This window comes from Globicephala melas, chromosome 1 (genome assembly GCF_963455315.2).
Source record: "Globicephala melas chromosome 1, mGloMel1.2, whole genome shotgun sequence".
Lineage (NCBI taxonomy): Eukaryota > Metazoa > Chordata > Mammalia > Artiodactyla > Delphinidae > Globicephala > Globicephala melas.
Window position 1 is genome coordinate 187,695,153 of NC_083314.1, and position 21,429 is coordinate 187,716,581.

A 21,429-nucleotide genomic window follows, 5' to 3' on the forward strand; every position below is an offset into this window, starting at 1 on the left:
GCGATGACTAGAGCAGTAAGAGCTGCTAGCATATGGGGCATCCCTTGTCCTGGTTCAACACTTTGTCTACTCATAGCCCCTCTCCTCACTTTCCGTCTCCCGCGGTCTCCTTCTCTCTCCCCTTAGCACTTCCTCTCACTTTCAGCCCTCACTTGCCCAAGGCCCTGGGGACCCCCAGGCCAAACCCAGGGGCACTTGCCCCGTCTGGCTGGCTGCTCTATCTGGCTTCAATTGGACCTGCTGATCAAGGTCCTTCCCAGGGTCCTGACCCCATGGCCGAGGACCTGGTCACCGCACTGCCCCTCGGGCTCAAGCCTCTCTCTCCCTCTGGTCACCCTGGTCCAGCCGGACACCACCCAAGGTCCTGACCCCTGGGCCAAGGACACCTACTCCTCTATGACCAGTAGGTTCCTCGTCCTCCAAGACTTGCACCCTCATCATGCAGGCTGCCCCTCCTTAGCGCAGGTGGAGCGCCCAGAGACCTGCAAGCTTCCCGGCCCTTGAGCGTCACCTCTGGGGCTCTGCCATGCTTGCCCTCCTGAAGGAGCCTCACTCCTTCCTTGCCCAAGGCTCCCTCACAGTGTGCGATGCCGGAGGCGGTGGTGGCTTTTTATAGCCTCCGCCGGTTGGAGTGGGTATATTTAACTCTCTCCCCAGACCTGGGTAGGTTGGAGGATGGAGCGCGTGCCCTGAGCCCTGCCTGTGACCAAGAATGTGCTGTGTGTGCGCCTGGGAGGGATGACGAAGGTCATGTGGGGTAGCTGTCCCGAAATGTGTGATGGGATCCGAGGGCAGGTGCGGGGCCCGTGTGGAAGGCTGTGGGGCGCGCCAATGCATGTGTGAAGGAAAAGAGACACAGCAGGCCTTGGGGCTTGAGGAGAGAAGGCTGAGGACGCTGGGAGAGAGGAAGGTGTTTAAATCCAGCCAGCTCCAGGCCTCTTGTCCACAGCCTATGAGAGGCTCAGTCCTGGGCCCAAACCCCCAGCCCAGTGCAGACCTGCGCCCTCCCATGGCCCATCCCATGTATGGACAGCCCTCTGTGTACTTCCAGGGACCTGGGCCGTGCCTGCCCAGCAGGGGGCCCAGGCACTGAAAGCAGACCTGGGAGCAGCCCCCTCTCCCAAGAGGACCCCAGGCCACCCCTTTCCCCTGCCCTCCGGAGGCACTGACAGCTTCCTCTCTTCCCCGCTCACATTAGCTTAATTACAGCAGCCCCCCAGGGAGGCCGGGCCCCAGCCCACAGAGCAGGTCAAGGAGGCCAGGCCCAGCCTGCTCAGTCCAGGAACAGACCCGCCCATCCCTCCTCAGACAGCTGCTGCTGGTCCTGCTGAGGCCCTCTCCCCGAGCCCCTGGCCCCCCACGCCCTCTGTACACATCTTCTGACCCATCTCTCAACCCGTGGGCTCCAGCACTAAGTCAGTCCCAACTTTGAGGCCAAGGTGGGGCCAGGCCCAGGGACTGCGGACCCCAGGTTCCCTTTGCTGTCCACCACTGTGGACTCCCCAGGAAGGATCCAGGTTCCCTCATCCAGCCTCCTCCTGCTCCAGACACAGCTACATGTCTGATGTACACGCCCCAAGAATGACCCCCTGACCACCAAGAGTGCCACCGCCCCTCCAGGCACAGATTGCCAAGCTCAGTCTGTCACCAATTGAGCCCTCACTCACCATCCGGAGGCGTTGGGGGCACTGGCGTGAAGTGGGTCCCAGGTTTGTCTGGAAAAAAACAAATCTCCAAGTCAGGCAACCCCCGCCCCCACTCCCCAGCCCGAGCCAGTCCTTCCATAGCCTGTCCCATTGTCCAGCCTGGAGGGGTCACCCCTGCCTGCACACATCCCTTCCCTGGCTTTCCTCTGCCCCTCTGGCTGTATCATCATGGTCTGACACCTGTCAGGGAGGCCCAGTGGCAGGGGTGTGGGCAGCCACCTATTCCCGAGATGAGCCCCAGGTCCTGCCAAAGCCCCCATTCCCAGCGTAGCCAGCTGCCCCCAACCCCCCCCCCCCCAACGAAAGTTGTCTCTGCAGCTCAGGATGTGGGCCGGCCCCTGCCCCCCCCCCCAGCCCACAGACAGCCTTCGGGGGGCCCAGGCATCCAGAGAACGACCCAGGTGTTCCCAGAAGATGCAGCGGCCCATCTGAGCCACGTCACAGCTGGTGGCCTCTCTGTGACCCTGCCTGTCCCCTAATCTTTGGTGGCTGAGGCAGGGGACCTCAGCGAGCAGACAGGCAGGGTCACCTGGGCCCAGGAGGCTGCCACACCCACAGACGTACAGTTGTTCAGGAAGAGTAGCACCGCGAAGCCGAGCGTGGCGGTGGCCAGGAGGATCAGGCAGACGTTACAGGGGATCATGAAATATCGCACCAGCAGGGAGAGCCCGCGCCGCTGCCGGGGGTCCCGCTCCAGCGGCAGTGGAGGCATGGCCCGGGATCCTCAGCCCCCACTCTTGAGGCGTGGGGGTCCTCACGGGGTGCCCTTGGGCCTCTTCGGTGCCACTCGCCCCATTCTTGGACCCCTGGGCCAGTTGACAGCAGCTACATTCTCAAAGTTCAGCTCCAGTCACAGCTGGGGAGTGGGGGGGCGCCAGGCCCCCTCCACAGCCCTTGAGGCTCATAAAGGGAGGTGTGCAGAATTCTCCCGGAGTCGAAATCCCAAGTTTGGGCTCGCAGGGAGGTGGACGAGGAACCGAGGGCCAGCACCACCCCTGCCGTCCACACCGGCCAGGGCCTGGGCCGGAGGCGCCAGCAGCTCTCCGCGGGGCTCGGGCTTCCCGGAGCCAGCCTCGGGGAGTCGCGCAGCCCCGGATCGTGCCCGCGCGGCCGCCCAGGAGAAGTCGGTCCGAGTGGGAAGGGCGGCGAGCGGCCCCTCGCCCGGGACTCGGCGGGTCCCGGCTGCTCGGTCCCCGGCAGAGGCGGGAGCGGCGACGGCTGCGAGCGGGAGGGGCGAGCGCGCCTCCGGAGAGAGAGAAGAAAGAGCCGGCCGCGGAGGGCCGCGCCCGCTCCCCGCGCCCAGGCCGGGGCCGAGGCGGTGAGTGAGGGGCGAGGGGCGCCGCGGAGGGAGGGCGGGGAGCTGAGACAAAGGAAGACGCCTCCGGGGACCCCAGCGTCCGCGGGGAGTCGCGGCTCGCGCCGCAAGGAGCATCGGGCGGATGAGGACGGGAGGGCGACGGCACAAAAGACAACGCAGAGGCTGCGGGCGCTGGGGGTCGGCTGGGGGCACCGGGGCTGGAAGGGCGCGGCGGCCGGGGAGGGCGCAGAGGTGGGGCGCTGGGGCTGCGGAGGGTGCAGGTCGGGATGGGGGCTGGGGTCGGGGCCGGAGATGAGGGGGAGCGGAGGCTGGCGCTGGAGAGAAGGCACGTGTGAGGTCGGGGTGGGGGGCTGCGGAGTGGGGTCGAGTAGGTGGGCGGGACAGGGTCCCCTCCCGCTCCCACCCGGCTGGGCTGGGCTGGGCTGTGCGTGTGAGCGGCGGCGCGGCGGAGTGTCCGAGGGTCTGTCTGTGTCCCCGCAGGGGGGATCGACCTGCACGAAGGACCCGGTTTCTGGGCTGCGGTCTGCGTGCTACCGCGTGTGCGTGTCAATGTCTCTGCCCCCGCTGGCGCGACCCCGGCACTGTGGGGGTAGCGTCTCCAGGTACATACACACAGGTGGGGAGTAGGCTGGGCTCAATTCAGAGGGTGCGCCACCCCTCCCTAGGACCTGACAGCAGCACCTCAAACCATCCGCACACCCCCAACTCGCGTCCGCGAGGTGACAGGATCATGCAAATGAGTCCCATGTAAATGAGCGTTATGCAAATAGTCGCGGGGCTCCAGGTCCAGACCGCAAGCCTGGAGCGCCCCCCAGAGGCCTTCCGGGAACGTCGAGACCCTGACGTCACAGCGGGCCAGGGCGCGCGGCCCACCTGGGACTCCCGTCCTCCCCATCACGTGTGCAGCTGCCTCACAAACATGTCCCTGGAGTCCTCCCACACACACCTCGCTCACTCCCTGCTCGTCAAGCACCTGCCAGCCAGCACCCAGTTCTTCAGGTCCATCTCCTTGGACTCCTTTCAGTCCTGCGCCCAGACACACTAGTACCAAATCCTAACAGGGTCAGCCCACCCTGTCCGGTCCCCAATCATCCACAGCAGGGGTCTTCAAACCTCTTGGAGCCCTGGAACCTGAGGGTCTACTGAAACCTTGCAGGAAAAGTCAATACACAAAGTGGTCCCCCCCACCCCGGGCCGCGATGGACACAGAGTAGCAATCTGTCAGCCCACCTGGAGACCCTGCCCCTGGCTGGCCTCACTGTCTCCTCAGGGGAGCCTCCCACCCCCTCACCTCACCTCACCACACCCTGGCACTGCCCACACCACACTGAGAGTGGCAATGCCCCGGACTTGGAGCACCCAGGGCAGGGTCTGACTTTTTATCTCCTCCGGGCAGAGCTTGGCCCACAGCCCAGAACTTGGTGTGGTGAGCCCAGGCAGTGACACATTTCCCATTTACTTCTCACTGCAGCCCCCAGGACTGCAGTTGGAATCCCTCCACTCAGGGAGGGGCCCACAGACAGTGCCAGGGTTTAAACCACAGACGTACGCACTGAGCACACACCCGCACAGGAGCCCTGTCTGCTGCTGCCACTGCAGCTTGGGACATCATGGGTGGGCCCTGCTGGAGGAGGGGAGGCAAGGGGACCAGAGTGTGGGAGGGGCAAGCCCTGGGATCAGGGGGAGCCCGTGCTGGCAGGGCAGGCCTCCCCCAGGCAGAGACCCTGGACTCTGCCAGCAAATGGGCTGGACTTAGGGCTCACGTGGTGGTGGTGGCGGTGCGCAAGGCCTGTCAGGTCTGGCCTGGGGAAAGGGGACCCGCATGCAGCCCGGTCCCTCCCAGCCTCAGCCCGAGCCTGAGCCCCCACAGGGCTTGGATGCCTTCAGAGAGACAAAGGGCCATTGAGGCCTCAGAGCCAGCTGGGGGAGGGGAGCTCAGGCTACCCGGGCTATTTTGGGATCTTCAGACTCAAAATCATTCAGCCCTGACCAGGCCACGCAGGCTCAGACCCCAGGAACAGAGGGTGCTCCGAGCCAAGAATCGGCCCCCCTCTGGGTTTACACACAGCAACATGCTACTGCTCACATGTGTACACACGCACTCGACGTCCCAGGTCTCACGTACGCAGATACATGTACACCCACTCACTCAAGTCTGCACAGGCACTGGGTGTCACACACTCACCTGCGTGCATACACACTGCACGCCCTCATGCAATGCAAAACTTGCCCCTCAGTCACACAGCACACACTGGGCGTGCCCCCAAGTACACGGTGTGGTTGCGCCCCTCCAGGTGCTTCCCTGAGAAGGAAGATGGGGAATAGAGTCTAGAGAGGATGGGAAGTCCTACCTACTGGCCCCCCGCCGACCCCTTTCTTACGCAGATGACCCCTCCCTCACTCCGGAGGGGCCGGGCCCAGCTCCCCCGGAAAGGAGGGGGTGGGGGTGGGGCGGCACCGCCCTCCCGGCGGCGAGCACACTCCGCGCGTGCGCACACACCTTTAATGTCGGGCCTCGCGGCCGGCGGCGCCTCGGCTGGTCCCGCGCAGCGCGCGGTCCGCCTGTCCCCACCGCCGGGACCTCAAGGGTATCCCGCTTGTGTGTGAAGCGCATCGAACAGTCGAGCGCCGGCCGCCAGGCGGCCCGGAGTCACAGGTGTCTGGCCGCCCCGGTGGGGGAGGGGAAGAGGACGGGGCAGGGCGGCCCCTTCCCCCAGCCCCGGCCTCCTGGTGTCTGGTCTCAGGCTACGGCCGTCCCCTCCCCCTCGGCCTCAGCAGACAATGGGCGTTTCACGGCGGGACGTCGCTGCTGGACCCGGGCCCGCCGCTGGGAAGGAGGCGGCGTCCGGCCCGGGCCCCGATCGCCGCCTCAGGTGAGGCCGAGGCCGGGAGGCGCCCAGGTTTGAGTCCGCTGGCTGTGTGCCCACCCACCAGCCCCGCGGGCAGGGCCCACACTCTGCCGGTTAGCCGGCGCCGCCGGGCGGTGGGATTGAGTGAGAGTTTGGGGACGGGGCTCAGCAGGGCCAGCTCGTAGGGTGGCGACCGCTGGCGGCTTGGACGGCAGCTGCGGCCGCTGACCCCTGGCTTCCCTCCTCCCTCATTACTCAGCCTTCACCCTGCCCGGGGCCCAGCCTCCCTCAGCAGCCCGTCTGAGCTCCTCCGGGGGTAGGCGCAGTGCAGGAGGTGTGTCCCGAGTCGGGTCGGATTTCTGCACCCTGGGGGCTTACCCTGTGACAGAGAGAGCACTAGAGGTCGGAGGGTCGGGGGGTGGGGGTGGGGGGGTTATCTGTACAGAGACCCGAAGGATGGGGAGAGGGGTTTGCACCTCCGGACAGAGGCAACTACAGAGGCCCAGGGGAGAACGGGCTCAGGAGGCTGCAGGAGGCCAGGAGGGGCCAGGAGGGGCCAGGCTGGTGAGGCCTCAGGGCGACAGGGGCCATGGGCAGGTCCTCCGGCCTGGGGAACGCTGGGAGGAGGGAGCCCAGTCCAGGGCCTGGACACCTGCCAAGACATAGACTGAAGCCACCAGGGGGCGCCAGACGAACAGAGGAGGGGGGCGGTAGGCACCTGCAGAAAAGGGGGCCGCGGTGGAGCTGATCCATGCCTTCGGTCCCTCCCCTCCAGGACAGCCCCAAATCCACCTCTTTTGGCCAGGCCCTGCCCATCTCCGGGAGGAAGGAGCAAGCTGGAAGAGCCAGGGTGGCACCCACGTGTGGTCAGTGCCTGGTGAGTGGAGACCCTGTGTCCTGCTGAGGGCCACGCCAGGCAGTGAGGGATGCACAGTCCAGCACAACGGTCTGAGTTGGGGGACGGTGCTTCCTGGAGGTACTGACCGGCTGGATGTCAAGATGAAGAGGAGTGACAGACAGACACACCTACTGGAACCAGAAAGTCAGGGGACAAAGGGGCAGAGAGACCGGCCAGACAGGAGAGAGCCGCAAAGACGGAAGACCAGGAGATTGCAGACGCAGCCAGGGTGCAGGCGGAGTTTCTCCCGTGGGGGAGGGTGACCGGGACCAGCAGCCAAGGCGCAGCGTCAGGTGGGAAGGCTCCTGCTCAGAGAGGAGGGTCCCCCTCTTCCAGCCCGTGGGCTGTAGCTCTCTGGCCCGCACCACGCCCACAGCTGCCTTGTCCCACCCCGCAGCCAAGCCACAGGGACTGCCTGCTGTTCCCTGCATCTCAGACCTTGTTGTGCTGCCTTTCCTGCCCGGAATACCCTTCCCCCTTGGCCTTCGCTCCTCAACACACAGCCACACCTGGCCTCCTTGGAAAGCCCGTCCAGAACCTCGAAGGGCCCTGTGCAGGTGGCAGCGGCAGCCCTTCCAGCGGCCCTGTGAGGATCTGCTGCTGGGCCGTGGTGGACGGGTGGCTGAGGAAGGAACCCACGGATGGATTCTCAAATGGACCCTAGCGACCCTCACCGCCTCCCCTCCAGGGAGAGAAGTGGACGTACATTGCTCCCCACTGGTGGGTCAGGGACAGGCCACAGTCTGGCCCAGATGCTGTGCTCTTATTTCGCCCTAATGTACACGGGAAGCCCGCGTCTGTGGCCAGAGGGACAGGCTGCCTGCTTCTGCCGGGGCCAGCGCGGGGCGGCCCAGAGGTAGCTGCCAATGGGAGGGGCAGGGAAGCTTCAGGCCCACCTCAGGCCAGAGGCAGACCAGCCTCTCCTGACGTGCCACACCTAACCCCTAACAGTGCCAGACTCAGGGTCCGGCAGGTACGAGATGGGACAGGGAATCCAAGTGGCCCCAGAGACTCTTCCTGTCCCTACCACAGTCCTTCCATCTCTGGCATTGAAAAACCCAGAGGCAGAGCCCACAGGAGGCGGGGCCCAGACCTCGGCCGGGAACGGGGTGGGTGGGAGGAGGGCATAGCTGGACACTGGGGCAGCAGGCAGGAGATGGGAGCCATATGAGGGCAGAGGGCTGGAGCCCTGTTCCCAGGCCCCCAGGGACACAAGCCAAGGTTGCCTGCTACCAGCCTGCTGGCAGAGGACCTGCAGGGTCCCCTCCCCAGGCTGATCCAAGGGTGGCAGGAACCACAGCCCAGCTGGGGTTTCAATCAGAATCGTGTGCCGGTTGGTACACCTGAGGCTGCAGGCACACGTGCACACGTGCAGGTCACACAGCTGTCAACAGCAGGCTGCCTGGGAGGACACAGAGCCGGCGCCTCCCATGCCTCTATGCCCTGGTGGGGAGGGGAGTGGGAGGGGCCATCTTCCCCTTCCCAGGTCCAGCTGTAAGCAGCCCCTGGCAGGGGGCCTTCCTCAGAGGAAGTTCTCAGGATCTGCTCTGGGGGGAGAGGCCCCTTCTAGGGGAGCTTCCCTCCCCACTGGAAACTCCACCAGAGGCCTAGTCACCCCTGCCCGGCTCCCAGCCGCAGCCTGGGACTGGAACGTGATCCCTCCTGAGCCCCAGTGTAGCCCGTGGGGGCACAGTGCCCTCTGATGAGCTGCATCAGTGTCACCAGAGTGCTTGTCACTAGGGTGCTGTCTCATTTCTGAGATCCCTGTTGCTCTTCAATGAGAGGCGGGCACTCTCTGGGACTCTGGGGTGTCAGGGGTTACTGGGGCTATTTCAGTGATTGTGCCTGCAGCCCCCAGCCCGGCTGGGCCTTGGGGGCCTGTGTGGGGAGCCATGGTTCACCTATCTCAATGGTGGGGGGGCGGCTGGGGCCAGCAGAGCAGGACAGGAGACGGAGCCCAGCTTTCATCCCCCCCGCCCCCCGCCCCAGGCCTCTAGGCAAGGGTAGAACTTGTGGGGGGAGGGAGGGCAGTTGGCCTGGAGCCTGCAGGTGGAGGCAAAGGGCTGGGGCAGGTGCAGGGGCAGGAGAGAGGCCTGTTTCTGCAGCTGTTTTCCACCTTCCTGTGGTGATGGGGGTGGGGGCAGGCTTTGCTTCTCAGGGGGCTGGGGAGAATTAACCATTTAGGAAGGAAGCAAAGCAGGCTGGAGGAGGCTGAGCTGGCCTGACTGTAGCAGGGTGATGGTGAGAGTGACCTCTGGCTAGATCCACGGCCCTGAAGTCTGGGCCCACTCCCCTGCTAACCTTACCTGGCAGCCCCATGCCACCCTCTACACTCCCCCCACCTCAGCCTGTAGGACTGGCGGGGCAGGGGGCTGTAGCCCCACACCTGGGCCAGCTAGCCCTGACCAGGTGAATCTAATTTCTCCTCTGTGCACGTGGGTCCCAGCACCCCCAGAGATGCTGTAAGGGCACAGGCAGGCCCCACCGGAATCCACTCTGTCCAGCACCCTGGGGGAGGCCAGTATAGACAGCAGGAGAGGGGAGGACAGTTTCAAAACAACTTTTTTTTTTGCATTTCCAATCTGCAGGGGAGAATGGAGACCAGGGCTGTTCTCTGGGTGTGGAGCAGGGGGATGGGGTGGGGTCTGGAAAAAGCCAAGAGCTGTTTCCACTAGCTCAGTCTGGCGCAGTGAAGGGACTGGATCCAAAGGCCTTTGGTTTCAGGAGCAGCCCCCCACCCAAGCCCCCTGGGGCTGCCCCAGGGAGGACACCAGCCAGCCCACCGTGGGCCCAGGGGAAGACAAAGCCGGCACAGGTCCATTCTAGCGCTGACTATCTACCACGGGCCCCCAGGTGGGAAGAGGACAGGCGGGCGGGGTGGGGGGGGCGGTCACACCCCACCTGAGCTGATGCCCCACCCCTGGCTGCTAGAAGGAAGGAGAAAGCCTGGGCGGGCAGCCTCCAGCCTGGGCCTGCCTGGGGGAGGGGCCGAGGGCGCTAGGCGGGTCTGGAGGGGTGGGGTGAGAACCTACAGTCTGGAAGAGGGAAACAGGGACAGGAAGCAGCCACCTCCCACCTCAGGGAGGAATGTGGCGGGAGTAGGACAGGCTCAGAGGACTTGGGGGTACAGAAGCTAAGTGCCAGACAGCAGAGGGAGCCCGCCCAGGAAACTCCCTCTGGACTTCTACCTGCCCCCGCCCTGCTTCAGGGAGAGCCAGTCCCTGTCTGGGGGTGTCTGCAGTCCACATCCAGCTCCGAGGCCATAGCGCCTGCACCAGTGCCAGGCTGGCCCGGGACCCAGCACCTCTCCAGCCTGAGCTACGTAGGACTGCCTTCCCAAAGGCCCTAGAAGGCTGGCCTGGCAGGGAGGAAGGGAGGGAGGGTGCTCACTGGAATCAGGCTGGCCAGGCTAGGCCATGGCCGCCAGGACCCCGGGCTTCAGGGCTGGGCAGGGCTGAGCTGGGCCACAGCCAGACTCACCGACCCTGTCCCTGTGCCAGACCTGGAGAGGGCAGACAACACTTCCTTTCTCTGCTCCTGGCTCCTAGTGGGCAGGGAAAGGCCTGGGGAAGGGCCCCAGGCCTGCATCCCTCCTAGGGGCTTCAGGGGGCCCCAGGACCAGTCTTCATAAGGTGGGGGAGGGGAGGGTGGTGGGAGTGTATGGGTGCTGCCCAGACCAGGGCAAAGTGGCTGAAGGCTGGAGGAGATGCCTGCTCAGCTTCCAGCCTGGGCAGGCTCATGGTGCGTGGGCGGCTGGCACTGGAAGAGGCCAGGCCACTTCCCTGACAAAGCAGGGGGCGAGGGGCTCCTTCCTGAAGAGGCTGCTGTGAAGCAGAGCATCGTCTCCCTCACCCACAGGTGGCGCAGAGGGAGGGACACATACCTGTCTCAGTTATGCTCGGAATGTGGCTCCCCAGGCGGAGGATTGGGGAGGAGCTTCCTGGGGGCTGGAGGCTGGGGAAGGGGCCCAGAGCCAGGAAGACCCTGCAGGCCCTGGGGGAGAAACTGAGGAAGGTAGTCCCAGTAGAGCTGGGGCCCAGGTGGGGATGAGCTGGGGGCATCCAGGGAGGTGGGCCTGGCAGGATGTGCCCCTGACCTTCGCGGCTGTGGGCCTTTTGGGGGCCGGGGAGAGGTGTGTTAGAGACAGGGGTCTTGGGTGGTCTTGGGGTCACCTCCACAAATCAGTGGCCTTCACTCTGGGCCCTGTGGGGCAGGGGCAGCTGTGGGCTCCCAGGAACAGAACAGGGTCAGAATCAGACAGGGAGGGGTCATCTTAGTTCAAGCCCTGTCCATCCCTAACCCTAACCCCCCACTAGGGTGAAGCCTTGTCTCCCTGGAGAGCCTGGAGTGGGGTTTGAGGCCCTTATCTCCCACAGAGTGGAAGGCGGGCCCTCCTCCCAGCCGCACCTTGCTGGGGCAGGTGGGGAGAGGACTGTCTCTTCCCCAAGCCCGGCCCCAGCTCCAGGGGGCCTTTTGCCTCAGGCCTTCGGGAGGCTCAAGGGGGAGGCACCCCCATCTAACTGGGGTCCCTGGGATGCACCCACCCTGCCCGCAGCCCCTGCTCCTCAAGGTGCCCCGGTTTGCTTCCAAAGAAGGGATCCGTGTCATGGGCTCAAAACTTCCAGGGCTCCCTGGCCCCTTGCAGTGGACCCCAAGCTTCTCACTCTGGGCCCCTCCCCTCCCTGGGGGCTTCCCCTCCACCCTGGCTCTACCACAAGGCTCCAAGCTACAGTCAAGGCTACTTCCTTTCCTTTTCTCTCCATGAACCTCCTTCCCCAAGACCCTCCTCCTGGCAGGCCCACCCCAGAAGACTCTGGTGGCCTCGGCCCCTTCTGGGTGCTCACCCCATTGCTACACACTGGCCTGTGGGTCCCAGCACCACCCTCCCCCACCGGCCCAACTGGAGCTGGGGGCCTAGCCCGGTCCCTATCCTGGGCAGCCGGCACACAGAAGGTGAAGTCTCGCTGGGAGCTCTCCCTGTGGGCCCTCCTTTCCAGGTGTCCCTCTGCCCAGCCTGATGTATCCGGAACCAGGGCCTGGCCTGGGTAGAGCAGGATCTGGCAAGACGGCAAATCTTGTTCTGCCTGGGGTGGCCCTCCTGCCACATGCCCTCTGACCCCACAGAAGGGCTCAGTTACCGAGTCGTGGACCCTCAGGCTGGACCCGTCCAGCTGCAGAGTTAGTGATGTGCCTTCTTGATCTTGCAGAAATGGGGGCTCTCTGTGCCCTGACCCTCTCCTTAGCCCCCAACTCATCTTTCAAAACTGGGCATCACACCCCACAGCCTGCCCCATCTCCATGCCACCCTCCCATCTCTTCCCTAGACCACAAGCTTCCAGAGCAGGGCCAGGGTCTCCAGTCCTCACCTGGTGGGAGGGCCATGCTGGGACCTCCTCAGCTAAGCTGGTGATGCAAGGGACCAGTGACACAGCCCCGCCGGCCTCGCTGTATGACGTTGCAGGCTGGGACCCTGGACACAGCCCCAGGAGCAATGGACTACAGGCCACGCAGGACGCTACAGGGCTCCCCACTTCAGGTCCTGCCCCTCGCCCTGCACAGTCCACCACCCAGGACCCCGCAAAAGCCAAGCCAGCACCACAGCAGTAAGTTGGGTGGAAGATGGAACTTCCCTGCTGGCCAACAGAGCAAATCAGAGGGACAGGGTCACCTTCCCAGGACAGGAAGTCAAGGACCCTTCCCACTGCCCTGGGAGGAAGCATTCTCTCCTCTCTCCGCCCTCTCCGGTACATCCCTTCCCAGGCAGCCATGAGGGGACAGACAGGATGTGAGGGCGACAGGCAGTTCCTATGTTCTCCCTGCTACGTTCCTCAGCCATGGATCTCAGCCCCCAGCTGGGATTCGCCTGGGCTGAGGTGGGTGGGTGAGCCCTGGTCGTGTGATTCCTGCTCACCTCTCGGAGGCTGGGGTGAGGGAGGGATGCTCTTGGGCCATTCAGAACGGACGCATGGGGAGGGCAGACAAGGAGAGGTTCTGTACCTCTGTGAGGGGATCCCACACCCACTCAAACTCTGGAAGCAGCCCACTCCACATAACTGCCCCTCCCAGAAATGACAGGCCTCTTGGAACACATGGTGGGGTAGCCCCACCTCCAGCACAACCCTTAAGCCCCACCCCAACGGGTTTGCTCAACATCTGGGCCCTGTCTAAACAGATGTTTGGGCTTCTGCAGAACACAAACAACTGATGTTCATTCACCTGGTCCCAGCCTCTCTCCTAGAACAGGGAACTCCAGGAAGGGGCGTGCAGAACTACGGAGGGGGAGGGGAAGAGAGAGGAGGCCTGTCCCTTTGCAGGGCTGGGACTCGCTTGGCTCCAAGACAAAAAGTGGTGGCATCTCCAGGGCCAGGGTGGGGAGCGCTGCTTATATCAGAGATTGGAGCTGAGACGGCTGGGAAGCCAGGGAGCTGGGACTCAGAAAAGGAGGTTGCACCACGAGATGCCAAGTGCTCTCGCCGCCAGCAAACTCTCTCCTGCCCCCACGGTGCCTCCCCTGCTCTGCCCCTTCACGCACCTTCCACGCAGTGTTCCACCTCCTCCAGGTTCCGCAGGGTGATGCGCATGAGGCTGGAGTTGAGCATCAGCTCATTCTTGTGGGCCGGCCACAGGTACGGCGGGGCTGGGTTCACAAAGAAGATCCTGGTGTCCCCAGTGGACACCTGGTTGTCACAGATGAGGGGGTCTCCGAAGCCGCCAATCACCACCTTGTTGCCTCCGTCCAGCAGGCTCTCCTGGGCCACCACATCTTTGCCCTTCAAGTACCGCCAGACCCGAACCTGGGGTGGACACGGGGGGTGCGCAGGTGTCAGTGGTCCTCTTCCCACTGGGGAGGGGTGGCCGCAGAGGCTGACACCTGGGCTTCTTCCTCTCTTCCCACCTCACTTGCTCAGGCCAGATGTCCAGAGTAGATAGACCCAAACCCTGGGCAGATGTGTGGAGATCTTTGGGTCAGCCCCCCAGGAGGAAGCTGCAGGGAGGCACACACACGATGGATGCCACTGCCCACCCGTGTGTGTCACACACTAGGACACCTGGCCTGCAAACAGAAGCAGCCCCCCAACCCCCAGCCACCCCAATTCCAACAACGTCCTTCTCGGCTCAGCCTGGTTACGGGAAGGGGACCCAGCCGGCTGGGGTGCCTGCCTTCCGTGCCCCACTCTCCCTATCGTCCCACCCACTGTTCCGGCCATTCTGTATGGGCAGAGCCAGGAGCAGCTAAGGTGGATGATGAAGTTTCAGGGTGATGAGCTCTGAGCTCAGGGCTCTGGGCCAGCTGGGCTCCATGCAGCCCTGTGGGTGGGCAAAGACACCATGCCCCCCGGCAGGTGAAACGCCCTCCTCCTGCAAGGCTCCTACAGTGCGTGCGGTCAAGGCAGCCTGTGAACCTCAAAATCAAGCCTGGGCAGCACAGGGCAGCCCCACCCTCCCCACTCTGCTCTTGGGGCCCTGAGGGTACCTGCTCTGACAAACCAGGCCCTGGGACGCCCACGGCCTGCTGGGGGTGGGGGGAGGAGGGCTGCAGTCAGAACAGGCGGTCCTAAAGGAAAAGGTCCATGGGGATACGTGCCCATTCATGCTGCACCTGGGAAGACACCCCTTTCCTCGGGAGCTCTGGGGAGCCAGGACTTCCAGAATGGGGAATGAAAGACAATGGTGGCCCGTCCACCTGCCTGCCCCTGCTGGGAGCCTCGGGTCTGAGAAATCTGCAGGGACTCCCTCCACCCTCCAGTGGCCATGGGGAGGTGGGGGAGCCTTGGCCGACTCCCGCCCCCCCACCCCTAGACACACAGTAGGCTCTAGAAGGACGACAGCTAGCAGGGGAGGGCTGGGTGGCTTTCATCGCCTCCCCCCACCCCAGCCACACCCAGGAGCAGCGGGGAGGAAGTCGGGAAAATCCTGCAGGGACTTGGCAAAGTGCCCTGGCGGTGGTGGAGGGGAGGGGGCCCGGCGGGGGATCCCAGATGTAGCCCGCACAGGCCAGGCTGAAAGAAGCTGCCACCCCTCCCCATCTCCACGGAAGAGGAATGATCCGATTTCTGGTCGGGGAGGTGGTTTTAGGGGCCAGAGGGGGGCAGGGCCCTGGGTCCCTTGAGCCCTCCCTAGGAACAGATTGTGGGAAAAAACCCACTAGACCTATCCCAGGGGGCTCCCAGATCCAACTGAAGGAGAGGCCAGGCAAGTTCTCCCTCCCTGTGGCCGGGGGAGATTCAGGTCTCTCAGGAGCAGGATGGGGTACCTGCCCTGCACCCCGACACTTGAGGCTCAGCAACGGCCCCGCCCACTTCTCTGCTCCGGCCCCCAAACCCATCACTGCAGCATGCCCCACCAGGAGCCCTGGGGTTGGGAGATAAGATGTGCACCCCTCCACTCTCTCCTGACCACCCCTTCTCGCCTCTGGGGGGGGGGGCGACAGCACTGACCACAGGCCAAAACCCCACCTCCACCCCAAGCAGAAAGCGTCACCTCCCCTCGTCCCTGTTCCTTTTCTTTGGCCGGTGGGTAGGGGGTGCCGTAGCGGAACATTCTCCCTGGGGGGAGGCGCACTTGTTTCCAGTAAGGGAGGGGGCTTGGGTTGAAGGGGCAGACACGATCAGGTCTCCGGGGCCTGGGCACCGCGAGGCGGGATGGCAGCGGGACCGCAAGAACTTTCCCTCCAGCGCTCGCGAGTTTTCCCAGACCCGGCGCCCCACGCGGGGGTTGGCGGTCGCCAAGGGAGCGGGCGCGGGCGCTGCGGAGCGTCTGGGGCTCGTTCCCACGGCCCGGGGCGGGGGTCTCAGCGGGGCGGCCGGCGTCGCGATGGCAGGACCTCCGGGCTAGGGGGCCGGGATCGCGGGGGAGAGGCCCCCAACCCAGGCTTCCAGGACGGTCCGAAGGGGGCTCAGGGTCCCGGGGGTCACGCGGGGGCCCACCTTGCACGAGTACGTGTGCTGCACCGGGTCCACGTTGAGGATCTCCTCCACGGTGCCGGTGAGCACCACGTTCGCCTCCTCCTCCCGCCTCTCCAGCGCGCGTTCGGGGCACGTCCCGTCGGCGCCGGGCAGGGCGCGCGCGGCCACCACCAGGAGCAGCAGCAGTGGCTGCAGAGGAGCCTGGCCGGACGGCCGCAGGCTGGCCATGGCGCGGGCGGAGGACGGCGGAAGGCGGCCGGAGCAAGCTCACGGGCCGGGCCGCGCCAGGGACTGGACTGGACAGGACGGGACGCAGCTCCTGGGAGGCGGCGGGAGCGCGGGCGGCGCGGGGGCGGGCCGGGGGCGGGACCGGGGGCAGCACCACCCCCTTCCCTCCTCCCCCCCCCCCCCCCCGCCCCGGCCCGCCCGCGCCCGCCCCCGGCCCGCCCGGCGCCCTGCGACCCGCGGCGGCCGCGAACAAAGCGCCGGGACGGCGGCGCCGGGCGGAGGCCTGGCTGGGGGAGGGAGAGGGCCAGTCTGGGTCGGGCCAATGTGGGTGATGGGCCTGGCCCGGCCGAGGGGCGGGGGCAGGGCGGGATCGAGGGTGCTCTCCCTGCTGCGGCGCACCCCCACGGACGCCCCTCCCCCGCCTGCGCGGACGTTCCCCACCCCCGCCAGGAAATGCGGCTGAAATCGGGTTAATGCATAATCTGGAAGCGACGTGACGGGACTTCCAAGGGGCTCCAGGCTGTGCCGGGGCTGGGGCGGCGGGGGCTCCCCGGCCGCGGGGAGGGGCTGCCAGATCCGGGGCCCCGCCGCCCCTCGAGCCCTGCAGGGCTGTGCCCCTCCCCCGGCAGGAGGAACCTGACGGGGGACCCCAGCCCCTCGCTGGAACTGGGGACGGAAGCTCGGCCGGCCCGGGACCCCCGGCCTGCCGGGACCAATGCGGGCCGGGGGCTGCGGCGATTGGTCGCAACGGAGCGCAGACCCGCCCACCTCCCGGTCCCGGGTCAGCTCCGGCCCCTCTGCAGGGCTGCGGGCTCCCCCTGCTGTCCGAGGCGGCGATTGCGTCTGCGGTGGACGGCCAGCCACGCCCCCTCCCCAGCTCCCCCAAGGCGCTTCTCCAGACATTCCCACAGGGTCCAGGCGGGTAAACCGAGACCCAGAGGGTCCAGATTAGACCCCGACCTAGCTGAAGATGGTGGGGGTGGGGAGGGAGAGGAGATCCCTCTGTCCCTCCAGGGCCGGGTCTGCCGCACATCCCCTCACCCACGCCAGCCACGGACCTCTGAGCTGGAGGCAATGAAGGGTGAGCAGCAGCAGAGGCCCCTCGGGGGACCCTACGTCGCCTAGACCCTGGTGGGGGGGGTTCAAGAAAGGAGGGTGGCACCGAGGGGGTGTGCTTACACTTGTTAAGTTACAGTATGACAAAGAGGTGAGGTTGGGGGCCCAGGAAATGAGGTTGGAGCCAGGAGCCCTCCCCCCCCCACACCTGCATGTCTACACATATTTGTCACAGGCAAGCCAGACCTGGGGGGTCCCCCAGCTCAGATACGGACCCCCACAGACCAGAAAGGGGGCTTCTGGGTCTGCAGCCAAATGTCACTGAAGAGTCTGAAGGCTGAGGACTGAGTGTCCCCAGAGTCATGGACTTTGGCCCAGAGAGGTGTACGTTCTATGCTCCCCCGCACCCCCCCCACCCGTGTCTAAGGCTGACTCAGCCTGGCTCCCGAGTGGCTCATGTGGAAAACTGGCACAGAAAAATGCATCCGGTGTGGAAGTGGCTGTAGTTTTGCCAAATTAGGTGCCCCCTATCTGGGACAAACTCTTCCACGTGGATGGGAGGAACCCCTATCCCAGGTACCCCCTCACCTACTGGCTGTGGCCCCTTCATGAACTGAACCCTGAAGGAGGGCGTATTTGCTGATTCAGCAGCTCGCCCTGATGGTGATGTGAGTGCCCAAGGCCCTGTCACCACTTTTCCCCAGACCAATGCAGGCTGGACAGTGTAGGCTGATGGTTCCTGGAGGGTCAAGAGGCCCCCAGACCCCAGCTGGTGTGGGGAAGCCTCCCTCACAACTGGCCCAGGCAGGCCCTACGGACTCACCGCCTCCAGGGACACTCGCCTTGTGGCCTTTGGGACCTCGCCAGGCCTTCCCCTCCCTGTGCTACCTGCTGACCCAGATGTGAGGAGTGGGGACCAGCTGTGCAGGCAGGGGCTGACCATGGCTCAATGTGAAGACAGCGATAGGCTCCAGCAGATATGCCTCTTTTTATTTCTCTAGAAGTTAATTTCCCAAAGATGTGGGGACACACCTTCAGTTTCTCTGGGGGCAGGCGGAGGTCACCATTTTGATCCCACTAGGCTTGTCCCTTAACTTGGCCACCCTAGCCTGCTGATTCCCCCAGCGACCCTGGGTCCCCTCTTACCACTCCCTCCTCCACCCCTCCCCCAATCTCACCAGAAGGGTGCAGAATGGTGCTACAGAGGGTGCTACAACTGTATTCCTGGTGCTCAGTGGGGCGCCCTCCCCGCGGCCCTCCTGGCCCTGCCCCGCCCCCCCGCAGGCGCAGATTCATGAACACGGTGCACATGGTGGTGAGGCCGTACTCCCCCAGCTGGTGCGCGTCCTCCATGGGCTTCCCCTCGAAGCTCAGCCAGAACTGGTCGGCTTGCACGTGCTCCTTTTGGCACACTTGCAGCTTGAGCTCGGCCACCCTCTGCGTCAGCCGGACCACGTAGGTGCTGCTGCGACCCTTGTTATTCCTCACCAGGATGCTCAGGGGGTCTTTGCAGCTCTGCACCATCAGCAGGACGGTGCTGTCGGGGCCCAGGCCCTGGCAGACCAGGGGCACCCCATCCTGCAGCACCTTGCGAGTGTCCTGGTGGACCAGGAGCTGCTGGAAGGCGGGCACGCCGATCTGCTGGGTGATCTGCTGCTTCAGCTCGGATGACAGCATGGAGTCCCTCAGGGGCACCAGGATCTCCTGGCCCCCGAGCATCTTCACCTTCAGGTTCCTACCCTGTGGGCATCACACAGGCTCAGAGACCCTGGCACCAGTTCTGGGAGCACTGCACGCGTGACACTGGCAGTGGGGCAAGCTGCTAGACCCCATGATGCTGCCCCCTCCTCTCCAGCCTCCCCTCCCACCAGGAGGGGGACGCCAGGTGCTGGAGAGTGCATGCGGGCATTTCTAGAATAGTCACCACCCACAACCATCATGTTGCCTCCCTTCACCTGCTAAGACGCCCCCCTGTGCTGATCCCAAGGGATCTCAGGGTTGCCCACTGGGCAGAACCCACCTCTGAGGACCCAGACCCTGCTGTCAGAAGAAGCCCTGTCCCTCCCCTCACGCTTAAGAACCTGGGGGTTCTGAGCAGCTCTGCCTGCCTTGCACATGTAGGTGTTCCGCCCCTGGGAGATGCCACCGGGGGAGGGGTACGAGCACACCTGCCCCCCTTGTCTAACCCGCCTCACCATGGCTGTGGGCCCTGGCGCCAGGTCCTCTGCAAGCACTGGTTGGCTGCCTCTCCGCTCTCAGCTCTTCTCCAGCCGTGGCAGCTCAGCCCTTTTAAAGCCTGAGCAACCACGTCAGAGGGCGGTGTCGGGGAGCCAGCCACACAGTAGCCGAATTCAGCTTCAGTTTCGGTTTCCTTTTCCCAAGGCGGGCCCTGGAGTGAATAGCAGAAACAAAACAGAATGACAATGACAAGAAACTGAGGCAGGGGTGGGCTGGGGCTTTCCACCTGGCCAGCGGGGCCTGGGGACTGTGACAGCATCCCGCCTCCAGGGGTGTGTGTTCAGAAACCCCCTGCATGTCCAACACCTCGGGTCCTTTGCAAGACGCACACACATCATAACATGAGCGAACAATTGGAAACTTTCACTTTCCATTTACCAATCTGCAAAATTAGTAAACTCGGAAATCATTGCCAGGGTTAATTCAGAAATAACATAAAATAGTGACAATCTAAACTACCCAGAGATAACCTCCATTTGTTTATGACAATATTTGTTCAGATTGTTTTTTAATTAATCAATCAATCAATTAATGGCTGCTTGGGTCTTCGTTGTTGTGCACGGGCTTTCTCTAGTTGCAGTGGGGGGGGGCTACTCTTTGTTGCTGTGCGTAGGCTTCTCATTGCAGTGGCTTCTCTTGTTGCGGAGCACGGGCTCTAGGCGTGCGGGCTAGTTGCGGCATGCAGGCTTATTTGCTCCGCGACACGTGGGATCTTCCCGGACCAGGGGTTGAACCCGCGTCCCCTGCATTGGCAGGCGGATTCTTAACCACTGCGCCACCACGGAAGTCCCTGTTCTCATTGTTTCAATGAAAGATATGTATCTTATTTTCTACAAAAATGAACTCCTGGACACTATTGACAAAGTGAAAAAAAAAAACTATACACAAAATGGTAGAAAATATTTGCAAATCACATGTCCGATAAGGGTCTAGTATCCATAATATATAAGGAACTTTTACAACTCAACAACAAAAAGATAAACAACTCAGTTAAAAGTTGGGCAAAAGACTTAAATAGACATTTTAAAATAGAAAATATATAAATGGCCAACAACCACATGAAAAGATGGTCAACATCATTGGTCACTAGGGAAATGCACATCAAAACCACAGTGAGGGACTTCCCTGGTGGTGCGGTGGTTAAGAATCCACCTGCCAATGCAGGGGACACGGGTTCAAGCCCTGGTCCGGGAAGATCCCACATGCCGCGGAGCAACTAAGCCCGTGTGCCACAACTACTGAGCCTGTGCTCTAGAGCCCGTAAGCCACAACTGCTGAGCCTGCATGCCACAACTACTGAAGCCTGTGCGCCTAGAGCCCGTGCTCCGCAACAAGAGAAGCCACTGCAATAGAAGCCCCCTCACCGCAACGAAGAGTAGCCCCTGCTCGCCGCAACTAGAGAAAGCCTACGCGCAGCAACCAAGACCCAACACAGCCAAAGATAAATAAATAAATAAATAAATAAATTTATTAAAAAAAAAAAACCCACAGTGAGATACTATGTCACACCTGTTAGCACAACTATAATAATTAAAAAGGGAATAATAACAAGTGTTGGTGAAGATGTAGAAAAAATGGAACTCTCATACATTGCTGATGGGAATGTGAAATGGTGAAGTCACTGTGGAAAACAGTCTAGTCATTCCTCAAAAGGTTAAACAGAATTTTCACGTGACCCAGCAATTCCACTCCTAGGGATATGCTCGAGAGAACTCCAAACAGGTGTTCAGAGAAATGCTTGCACACAAATGTTAACAGTAGCTCTATTCACAGGAGATGAATGGTAGAAACTGGGGGAGCAAACACCATCAGCACGTGGATGCATAGACAAAGTGTGGTCCATCCTTGTAATGGAATATTAGCCATAAAAAGGAATGAAGCACTGACGCAGGCTACAATGTGAATGAACCTTGAAAACATGATGCTCAGTGAAAGAAGCCAGACACAAAAAGTCACATATTGTGTGATTCTACTGATACGAAATGTCCACAAGGGACTTCCCTGGTGGTGCAGTGGTTAAGAATCCACCTGCCAATGCGGGGGACATGGGGTTGAGCCCTGTTCCGGGGAAGACCCCACATGCCGAGGGGCAACTAAGCCCGTGTACCACAACTACTGAGCCCACGTGCCTAGAGCCAGTGCTCCGCAACAAGAGGAGCCACCACAATGAGAAGCCCGCGCACCGCAACAAAGAGTAGCCCCTGCTCGCCGCAACTAGAGAGAAAGCCTG

At 63.2% G+C, this 21,429-nt stretch overlaps 3 protein-coding genes across 17 annotated transcripts in view; 1 reads left to right on the forward strand and 2 right to left on the reverse strand.

The window, feature by feature from the left end:
• Positions 1–15,998, reverse strand: part of AGRN (agrin) — a 32,612-nt gene extending 16,614 nt beyond the window's left edge. For 4 of the 11 annotated variants that reach the window (XM_060284767.1, XM_060284756.1, XM_070046231.1 and 1 more), the window contains exons 1-3: positions 15,699–15,997; positions 13,304–13,565; positions 1,668–1,715 (exon numbers count right to left, since the gene is read on the reverse strand). In XM_060284767.1, coding sequence (XP_060140750.1) covers positions 1,668–1,715; positions 13,304–13,565; positions 15,699–15,905 — 517 coding nt within the window. In that variant the 5' untranslated portion in view covers positions 15,906–15,997. Of the gene's footprint in view, positions 1–1,667; positions 1,716–2,270; positions 2,426–5,524; positions 6,126–13,303; positions 13,566–15,698 lie in introns of those variants that run through there. The other 7 variants (XM_060284751.1, XM_060284777.1, XM_060284794.1 and 4 more) reach the window with 5 other exon arrangements.
• The window catches only part of HES4 (hes family bHLH transcription factor 4), a 29,305-nt gene continuing 10,430 nt past the window's right edge, over positions 2,555–21,429 (forward strand). Inside the window, exons 1-2 of one of the 5 annotated variants that reach the window (XM_060284954.1) lie at positions 2,555–3,024; positions 6,649–7,744. The gene's annotated coding sequence lies outside the window, so the exon portion shown is untranslated. Of the gene's footprint in view, positions 3,025–5,559; positions 5,898–6,648; positions 7,745–21,429 lie in introns of those variants that run through there. The other 4 variants (XM_060284961.1, XM_060284940.1, XM_060284942.1 and 1 more) reach the window with 4 other exon arrangements.
• ISG15 (ISG15 ubiquitin like modifier) lies at positions 17,916–19,263 on the reverse strand. Its single transcript, XM_030882484.3, has 2 exons — positions 19,157–19,263; positions 17,916–18,701 (listed from the first exon to the last, which is right to left on the reverse strand). The coding sequence occupies exons 1-2, from the start codon at positions 19,157–19,159 to the stop codon at positions 18,066–18,068; spliced, it is 639 nt and encodes a 212-aa protein (XP_030738344.1). The 5' UTR covers positions 19,160–19,263; the 3' UTR covers positions 17,916–18,065.